Source organism: Triticum dicoccoides, chromosome 2A, assembly GCF_002162155.2.
Source record: "Triticum dicoccoides isolate Atlit2015 ecotype Zavitan chromosome 2A, WEW_v2.0, whole genome shotgun sequence".
Lineage (NCBI taxonomy): Eukaryota > Viridiplantae > Streptophyta > Magnoliopsida > Poales > Poaceae > Triticum > Triticum dicoccoides.
The window spans coordinates 780,536,223-780,546,075 of NC_041382.1; the positions used below are offsets into that span (position 1 = coordinate 780,536,223).

At 47.6% G+C, this 9,853-nt stretch overlaps 1 protein-coding gene across 1 annotated transcript; it reads left to right on the plus strand.

Annotated features, from left to right (window-relative positions):
* The first annotated feature begins 7,480 nt into the window (after positions 1-7,480).
* LOC119357262 (cationic peroxidase SPC4-like) lies at positions 7,481-8,818 on the plus strand. Its single transcript, XM_037624255.1, has one exon. It carries the CDS (start codon positions 7,559-7,561, stop codon positions 8,582-8,584), a length of 1,026 nt encoding a protein of 341 aa, XP_037480152.1. The 5' UTR covers positions 7,481-7,558; the 3' UTR covers positions 8,585-8,818.
* Positions 8,819-9,853: the final 1,035 nt, after the last annotated feature.

Genomic DNA, 9,853 nt, shown 5'->3' on the forward strand with positions numbered 1-9,853 from the left:
TAATTTTCTAATATTTCGTATAAAATTTTGAAATATGTTTTGAAATACAAAAATGACAAATTTAATATCAGTGTGATAGTGGGCAATCAAAAGCCCAAGTTATGGTATGTGGTACTATTCAGTGTTGAATTTGTCATTTTTGTTTTTAGAGTTATGCTTCGAATTTTGACTTGAAATTTTGTGACTATCTACATTAATGTTGTGTGAGTGTGCTAAATTTTATTTTCAGAATTTCTTGAACATTTTAAAAACACAACGTGAGTTCGGTGTATCGGTAGCACCACAAACTTCGGTGCACCATATTTTTTCCTGCATGTCCTTGTCCTTGCCCTTGTTCTTGGCCTTGTCGTCTTTGTCACGGAAGTAGCCTTCAAAGACGCAAAGTGGATTGAATCGGATTTGCTCACCACCAAAGTTGCCCGATCTGTCACCAGCTTCTTCCTTCTCCTCTTTGGGTGCCTTTTCAACCATGGCACAGCCTGCCCGACTTTGCTCCCTTGCAATGACGCCAGGCCCGGCACTGAAGGGGACGGGGAGGGGGGGAGGGGGGGGGGGCACCCCGGGAGGCCCCCAAGGTAGGCCTGTGATGCCTATTCATCAACCATCCAAAGGCCGAGTCGTAGTAGCAGTTACATGCAGCCCACGCGAACGATACGGTCAGATCGCTCTTTTGTAGCGAACTCGTGGACAATTTAGTTATGCGCTAAGGCTCACACACGCCCTGGATAATTCACATTGAACCTTGGTGCGTACACATGCACTCTGCAAAAAATGTTGTTACGGGCTTGCCTGAAGGTTTGACATCCCACCATATTGCCATTCAAATATTGTTTACTATTTTGGCTCTTGTATTAGGGGCCCCCTTGCCTGAAAAATATTTTTGCCCAGGGCCTAGAAAATCTCAGGACTGGCTGAATGGCACGTGTTGTCATCCTGTGCCGCTTCTCGAGGATGCGAGCACGGAGGGCTTCCTTGTTGTTGCCGAAGGCGCATGCGACTCCGCCTCCCCGGCCTCAGCCTCTAGGGCTGTTGCGCCTTGTTCCTCGTACAGTGGGCACACTGGTCCTCCAAACCAATTGGGCCGTAGCGCTTGCTGCATTGATATCTAAGTCGGACCCCGAAACCACAGCGACAAGGCGCCACGGAAGGGTTTGTCGCGTCAAGGTGAGGCCGCGTTCATGCGGCTTGAGCCATCAGTGCCGCTAGATCCAAGCGCCATTTGCAAATATACAATGGATTCGCGTCGGAGCGACTCCAACTATGGAGTTAGCATTTCCTCCCGAGAACGGCGGAGTGCCAACCCGACAACGAACTCCTCCTCGTCGCCGCAAGGGATGAGGTCCCAATCTATAGATCAGGAGATTTCGAAGTCGGATCCACTGCCTGCCATGTCGAAGAAGGCCAAAGATTGCCAGGCAGGAGCTTGGGGGAGGAGTGGAGTGGACTCTCTAGGGCTTGGTCCGGATCCGACATGGAGGGCAAACCCGAGCGCCTGTGGGCCTCCCCATATCAACCCTAGATATGGGCACGATAAGAGGAGTGCCGGTTTGAGCGGACATATAGGACCGATATGAGTGGTGTGGCTAAGTCGTGATTTCTTGACCGTTCACCGACTAGGCCGTCCCCCCGGACGTATAGGGACGTTTGAGGAGTCCGGCTGTAGATGCTTCCAATAGCAAAAGAAGCACCTCAACTCAACCAAATATTTAATTAGGTCGTGTTTGTTTGCACTGCAATTTTCACTGTTGCAGCTCCAACGGCTCCAGCTAAAAGGAGCAACTATAGCTGCCAGCTGGAAGGTTGAAGGTGAGATGCAGTCATTTGGTAGTTGTATTGCAACAACTACGGCCGGTGGAAAGACGTGTTGAGATGAAGTCATTTGGTGTATATGGACCTAGCTCAAATTCGGGCGCACGTTTCTACCGGTTTTCTTCTGAACTTTTATTGCTGGTTTCCTATTTTCCTTTTTTTGTTCCTTTCCTTCTTTTTTTGTTTTTCATTTTCCAGTTTTTTAAGTATTAACTATTTTATAACACACAAGCAGTATTTGCCTGACATTTTTTTTATTATTCATGGACACATTTTATAAATACATGAATATTTTTGAAATATGTGAACGTTTATATAAAAGTTTCAACGTTTCTAAGACATTTTTTAATATTTTATATTTTTACAAAAACTTATCAACATTTTTAATAATATTTGAATATATTTTTGCGCAACTGGTTTTTCCTGTAGGACCCTGTTTGGGCGTTTTAGTAGCTATTCTCTATTTGAACTAAAAAACCCTGTTAATAGTCTCTATATGTAGAAGGAGCACTCAGTTGAAACCACAAAAGCTACACCTCACTTATTGTGAGTTACAGTCAGTGCTCGCCTCAGCGCAGCCCTAAGTGTGCCGGCCTAGTAAGGGAGTAACGGGGCAAATTTCTTTGGATTATTTTATGCGATTTTTACTTTGTTTTCCTTTTACATTTTGGCTACGGTTTTTCATTTTGGGTGTTTTTTCTTAGGCTTTTTCTGTTCCTTTCCTCTTTTTGTTTTGGTTTTTGTCTTCGTCCCTGTATTTTACAACCTTCCTTTTTTCCAAGTTTATTTCTTAGATAGATATAATCATTTCTTCCAAACTATACAAACATTTTTAATACATGAAAAACATTTGTTTGATACATGATTAACATTTTATAAACACAATATCATTTTTTCCAATATATATGCACATTTGTTTTCAATAAAAACGAACTTTCCTTAAACAGATGATGAACGTTTTATGATACACATGGTTTTTTAATACATAATAGTTTTTACAATAAAATATGTATATTTTTAAACACACAATGAACATTTTTATAATTACAAGATAATAATTTTTGTACAAGATGAATATTTGCAAAATACACTATAAACATTTTTTTAAACATAGGGCTCACTATTTTCTAATACATGATGAAAACTTTTTCATACATCGTAATATTTCTTAAGTTATATGATGAACATTTTTTTAACTAAAGGAAGGATTTTTTTTATATAGGAAGGATTTTTTTTATGTAGGAAGGATTTTTTTAATACGTGGTAAACATCTTTAAAACATAAGACAACCAATTTCCCAACACACAGTGGATATTTGTAAAATGCTTAAAATATAAATATTCCTATATCAAATATCGGCACATTTTAGAATCAATATAAACTGGGAAGCAAAAAAAATACAAATTCAGCATAGTTAGGATGACCACACAAACTAGCGATCCGTCCTCGACTCAAAAAACCAGCGATCATACCACATGACCCCCGAGAAGGACATGGCCGTTCGTCTTGCGCTCCGCAGCTCCCAGGAGGATGCCCGTGCACGGCAGTGCTCGGTCTCCTTCCTTCAGGAATTCATTGCGTCCACCCAAATGGCGCATGGATATGACGCTAGGTGTGGCGTCGCTGTCTCACCGGTCCGTGTGGCGTCCAAACGCAGTGGTGAACGCTCAACCCCTCCGTTGGCGCTCCAAGGCCATGGACGCACCATGGGCGTCATCCGACGAAAACATGGCACGGCGGCCCGCCGTGCGAGGCCGCGGACGCGGGAGGCAGCGGCAGATCTCGCGGCAGTGGACGGCGGCAAGGCGGAGTCGCACTCTTCGGCGCCTCGTATAGTGCAGCAGTTTAGGCACCACAACCGTGTCGTGGTAATGTGGCCGGCTCATTTGCAGGACGGATTCATCATCGATCTGACGTCCATCGACACCCAACGGGTTCCGGGCTCTGACGGGAAAGAGTATAGCATGGGAGACGGCGGCACCTTAAGTCTCGTGAGCCGGCTCGTGCCCCATGGCCTACTCTACCTAGCCGGCGACCAGACCAACACTCAGGGGAGTGGAGCCGGCCGCCGGACATGGGCACGGCAGAGTCAGATGAGCTACGTTTAAAGATCGCTTTTACGTCGCATGTAATAATACGAATTTGAAATTTCTAATTTAAGATATCTGAATGTTGAATGTATTGTTTGAGGCATGACCGATAATTATAAAGTGTTTGAGAGGTCGGATTTATAGTCCAATTGTAGACGCTCTTACCTCCTTGTCATTGCGCCGCGGTACGACAAGCCTAGGGCCGCGCCCCAAAGTTGAGGCGGCATCAGACCGATGTATTTCAACCCATTTGTGAGTGTCGGCTTGTCAGCTTTATAGGCACGGGCACGCTGCTAGTCATGCACGAAAAAAGTCTGGGGGTGCAACGTGCGTCCGTACGTGACTTTATGCACGTTTCCTTGATCCCAGCATGCATGCACTCACTTTCCATACATGTATGACAAGATACTCCTACTTTCACCATCGAGCTAGCCAGCCATGGCCGGCCACCTCTTGTGTCGTGTGGTCTCCTCACTCCTCACCGATCTATCGTCTCCTTGAGTGTACTCCCTTCATTTTAAATATATGACCTTTGTGAGATTTCAATACGAACTATATATGAATGTATAGAGAGATTTAGAGTGCAGATTCACTCATTTTGCTTCATGTAAAATCTATATTGAAACCTCTAAAAGAGTTCATATTTAGAAATGGAGGGGGTATCTTTTTACACGTGCTTCCTACTTTAGTATAGTACCACGCTCAGTATAGTTTGGGAGATTATCATACAAAAACCAACATCCAAAAGACTTTGTGGAAATCATGTTTTAAAGTTTCGAAAAAATCTGAAAAAATGTGGGACGTTAAAACAATGCCAACACTTTGTTCCACGCTACTACTGCATGCCTGTTTTCTCCTTTTTTTCCTGTCAAACGAAACGGATGCTGGATTTAAACTATTTATTTATTACTCTCTCCGATCTATATTAATTATCGCTGATTTAATATAACATTGCACTAAATTAGTGACAATTGATATATGGATCCGAGGGTGTAAGACAATTGCTATCTTTTCTCTTCAGAAGCTGCCTGGCATATGGCACCTACTTGCAGTTCGAGAGGGGAAGACCTATACATGGTTTAGTCAAGCAGTTATATATTAACAATACTACTTAAGACCGACCGACCGATCCCGTATTAGAACTCACCCACTTGATCAGCACAAGCTAACAGAAAAGTACACCGATGCAATGCAGGATCACAAAGCATGCATTGCCCTTAATTATTCAGGAAGACATGGAACACGTTACTAGCACACAATATATGATCCCCGCCCAGAGATTGATACATAGCCCAAGAACCCGGGCCGGAATCATGGCATATTCGCCAATTTGTTCAATCAGATCGATTCGTACGTGGCTCATAATTTTTTCTTTCTCTAAACCAGTGTGGAGGCGTGCCCTTCCCCGCCCCCGCGTCGCTCCTCTGGGGCGACTCGGGCGGCCCCAACCCTAGAGCGCCGCCAGCCCCCTTTCCCCTCCCTCCAGATCTCGCCACCACAAGAGATAGCTGCTGTCAAGCCCGCGCGGCGTCGAGGAAGGTGGCGGTGGGGCCGGTTCCTGCTGCCTCGCGCAGGAGAGCCTGGTGTGTCGGGGTGGCGGCCCCGGTCAAGGTGGGTGGCACCTTCCATGCGACGGAGGGTGGCTGCGGGTGTGTGGCCGGTCTTCCTCGGCTTGCGAGGGCGGCGATGACCCGGTTGTGGGAGCTCATGGCGGTCGTGATTTCCGTCGTCCGGTCTCCAGATCTGGATCGACCAGCGCCAGCTTCATCTCCTTCACCTTATCCGGCTTGATCTGGGCTTCGGTGTGGCCTTGCTCGACGGATCCGGGTGGTGGGCCGTGATTGGATGGTGGGGCTCTTGGGACCGGGGGAAACCCTTGGCCGGCAATGGCGGCCACAACGACGATGATGCCACGGCGCCGATCCACTCCTTGGAGTCTTCGTTGAGGTTTCTCAACCCCCACCCACCCTTCCCTGCATCTAGGGGAAACCCTTGGTCCTGCTTGGGGACGACGGCGGCGCTACGGTGTCGTTCCCCTTCCTGAAGGCGCAGTCCTTGGACCGTAGGGGGGTTGGTGTTGGGGTGTGCTGGTGAGATCCCGGCAGGGATGGCGACGACACGTGCATGAGAGATGGAGGTCTTCGATCTGATTATGGGTGAAAACCTGCTATTGGCTATTGCCAAGGTTTGTGATGGCGATGCTGTCTACGTCGTTCCCTTTCTGAAGGCATCGCCGTGGAGAAGTTCAAGTTCACTCTCTGCTACCTCCGGGGGAACCCAAAATCAGTAGATTGGATGACGGCGGCTATCTGGTGTCGTTTCCCCCCTTGGGGGCGTCATTCTTGGAGGTGCACACGGGCTCGAGGGATCGGAGGATGGTGTCTCTGGTGGAGCGGTGCTTCGTCTTCCACATTGATGGTGGCGGTTCTCGGTGGTGTGGCGTTGTGGAGACTCGGCGTCTGATGCGCGGAGATGGACTCGCATAGGAGGAGGAAGTTGTTTGGCGTCATGGTGGCGTTGATGACAGAGAGGCCTGGCAAGATCGGTGCATCCGTTCTGCTCTGAGGATGGACCGAGGGAAGATGGAGGTGACGGCCCTGACAGCGTGCGGTGCTCACTGGAAGTGTGCCAGACCGGTGTGGGACCCAATACAGGTAGTGGCTTAGATGGGAGCCCGACTTTAGGTGTTAGACTTTGGTGCGATGTCTATTTGGTATTAGGCCCGAACATTAGACACGCCTTCATCAAGGGATAGGAGTAGCAACGGTGTTGGGCTTATTGATGTATCGTCTTGTATGGTTTTTGTGAATAATTAATAATATGACTGCATGCTTCATCCAGATGGGTACATTTTCCTTTTCAAAAAAAAAGTGTGGAGGCGTGCCCTTTCCCACTTGCAATGCAATGACTGTACTTTGACCAGCGTACATACATGCCTACGGTTTGGGATAAAAACTACTATTGTATATCATGTGATTTCAGTACAGATCGGTGGAGAATATTATCATTGAACAAAGGACTTTAGCAACCTTCTTGCGAAACGCGTGCCACTATAGATTACCACAACGAATATATTGACATGTTAGGTGTCGGCTCTATCAACTTGTCAAGCAGAGAGAGTTTAGATTTTAGTATAGCGTGGGCAATATTGTCTTTGAAGAAGAAAGAGCTTAGCAACCATCTGGATAAACCTTCTTGATGGACACGTACCACCCCACGTTTCAGTACCATATACGCATTGGCTCATATAAATTGTTTTGAAATGAAAAACAAACTTAATAATTGCACCATCGCAATATTCAACGTCGCTTTTCGACATTGCCGACAGCTAGCAAAATGTATGCTACAAACACGATTTTTCTTTTTCTGAATGGTTTGCATGTACTAACAAATTTGAATCTTCAACATACTAGAGCAGAGCCATCTTAAAGAAATGAAGCCCAACTATGTCCTACATCTCACTGTCATGCTTATCTTTAACTTCCTTTGAGTATTCTTGGTGTGATCCATGCTAGGATTAATTGGACAAATATCTCCACTTGGTTGTGTCCCGTTTAGCTTATAAATAACGGCCGTTTCGCTAGACTTGAGCAAGCCACACGCCTAGCCTTAGCTAGCTAGCTTACTCCACAGTCCACACCCACCGCACCGCACCAACTATGGCGATGGCGAGCAGCAGCGGCGGCGCAGGCGCACTGGTTCTGGCCTTCCTTACCGTCGCCGTTCTGCTCTCCCCGGCGCTGTCCGCCCCTCTGGACAGCGCCGGCTTCCACTCGGTGACGTGCCCGCAGCTGGAGAGCATCGTGCTGTCCTCCGTGCAGGCGGCGCTCCAGCGCGAGGTGGCGCTCGCCGCCGGCCTCCTCCGCATCTTCTTCCACGACTGCTTCCCGCAGGGCTGCGACGCGTCCGTCTACCTCAAGGGCAGCGGCACAGAGCAGGCCATGGGGCCCAACACCACGCTGCAGCCGCGGGCGCTGCAGCTGGTGGAGGACATCCGCGCCAAGGTGCACGCGGCCTGCGGCGCCACCGTGTCCTGTGCCGACATCTCGGCGCTGGCCACCCGCGACGCCGTCGTGCTCTCCGGCGGGCCCAACTACACCGTGCCGCAGGGCCAGTTCGACAGCCTCGCCCCGGCGTCACAGAACGCCGTCAACGCCCTCCCGTCGCCGGCCACCGCCAGCGTCTCCGCCCTCGCGCGCGCCTTCAGCGCCAAGGGCCTCCGCGACCTTGCCGACCTGGTGGCGCTCTCCGGCGCCCACACCGTCGGGAGGACGGGCTGCCCCTTCTTCCGCGACCGGGCTCAGCGCATGGACGACACCTTCTCCCGGAGGCTGGCGGCGAACTGCAGCGCGGCCCCGACCCGGCTGCAGAACCTGGACGTGGTGACCCCCGACCTGTTCGACAACGGCTACTACAAGGCGCTGGTGAACAGCCAGGGCGTGTTCACCTCCGACATGGCGCTCATCAAGGACAGCACCACGGCGCCCATCGTGAGGCAGTTCGCGCAGAGCAAGGACGCCTTCTTCGCGCAGTTCGCCAAGTCCATGGCCAAGCTCGCCACCGCGCCGAGGCCCGGCGGGAACGTGGGCGAGATCCGCCGCAGCTGCTTCAGCCCCAACGCCCGGCGCGCCATCGACACCGTCGTCGACGCCGTCGAGGAGGAGGGATTCGCGGCTTCTGCGTGATGTCGATCGACTGATTAGCCTGTGTACGTTTCCTGCTAGTCGTACGCTAGATAGCATGCACGTGCATGGCTTCGTGTATGTCAGCTGTTAATTTCTGCTCCCGTGTGTGTGTGCCTGCTTTGGCTCGATAGTCTGTAGTGTAATAAGAGACTTCATCAGGGAGTCACTGAGTGCTTGCTTGCTCAAGGTTCAACATTTCAATGAAATTTCACCCGGCGGGTACCGAAATATTTGTAACCTTGAATTTTGGGACCAGATTCAAACTAGTTTCGAACCAATTAAATTAGGACAACATTCATTAAAAAAATAAATGGATTTAAATAGATGAAAATCTGAAACAATTGTTGGCATATTTCGACGAGGTCCGAGAGTTTTTCTTAACTGAAATTGTAAACCCCGGTGAAAAGATTACGCTCTCTGGGTTCTTAGGTAGATACTTGTGTTTTTTCTACAAAAGTCCACTTAGACTAAACTTAATTGTACTACAACTATATTAATTGCGGTAGTGAAAAGAACTTCTTTAGAGTGAAGCGTTTTGGTGACCAGGCTCCACGGAGCCCAGAATTAAAAAAAACAAAAATAAAACTTCCCGATTTCAACAAAATCTGAAAATCTTTTTGAGATAATACAAGGATGAAACGTATATGTGTGTAAAAATTTAGGATGAAAAATATGTTGAAATACCACCAGTACAAAAAAACCAAAGTCTATGACTTTGAAGACGAATAGTATCACGTGCTGAAAAGTTTCAGTTTTTTTTTTTGCACAATCATCATTTCAACGTATTTCGTCATGAAAATTTACACACATGTTCATTATGCCTCCATGTATTTCTATATTTTCCAGAATTTTTGAAAAGTGAAAATATAAATTTTGATGAATTTTGAAAACTGCAAATGTAGACATTCATGTAGCTCGGCCTCCAAAAACAATTTTCGATTTCTTTAGCCATAATTAATTAAGTGCGCGCATGGAGTCCTAACATCCCAAGAAACCATGCAATTGAGATACATACTCCCTCCGTCCACAAATAAGTATACTTTGGTATTCAAAATTTATCCATAAAAAATGAACCTATACCTTCTCAATGCATTTTAAAGTAAAAAATGCTTTTCTCTAATCAGATACTCCCTTCATTCCGAATTACTTGTCGAAGGTATGGATGTATCTAGATGTATTTTAGTTTTAAATACATCCATTTCTGCGACAAGTAATTTGGAACGGAGAAAGTAGTAAGAGCATCTCCAACAGGCGCGCTAAACAGGCGCC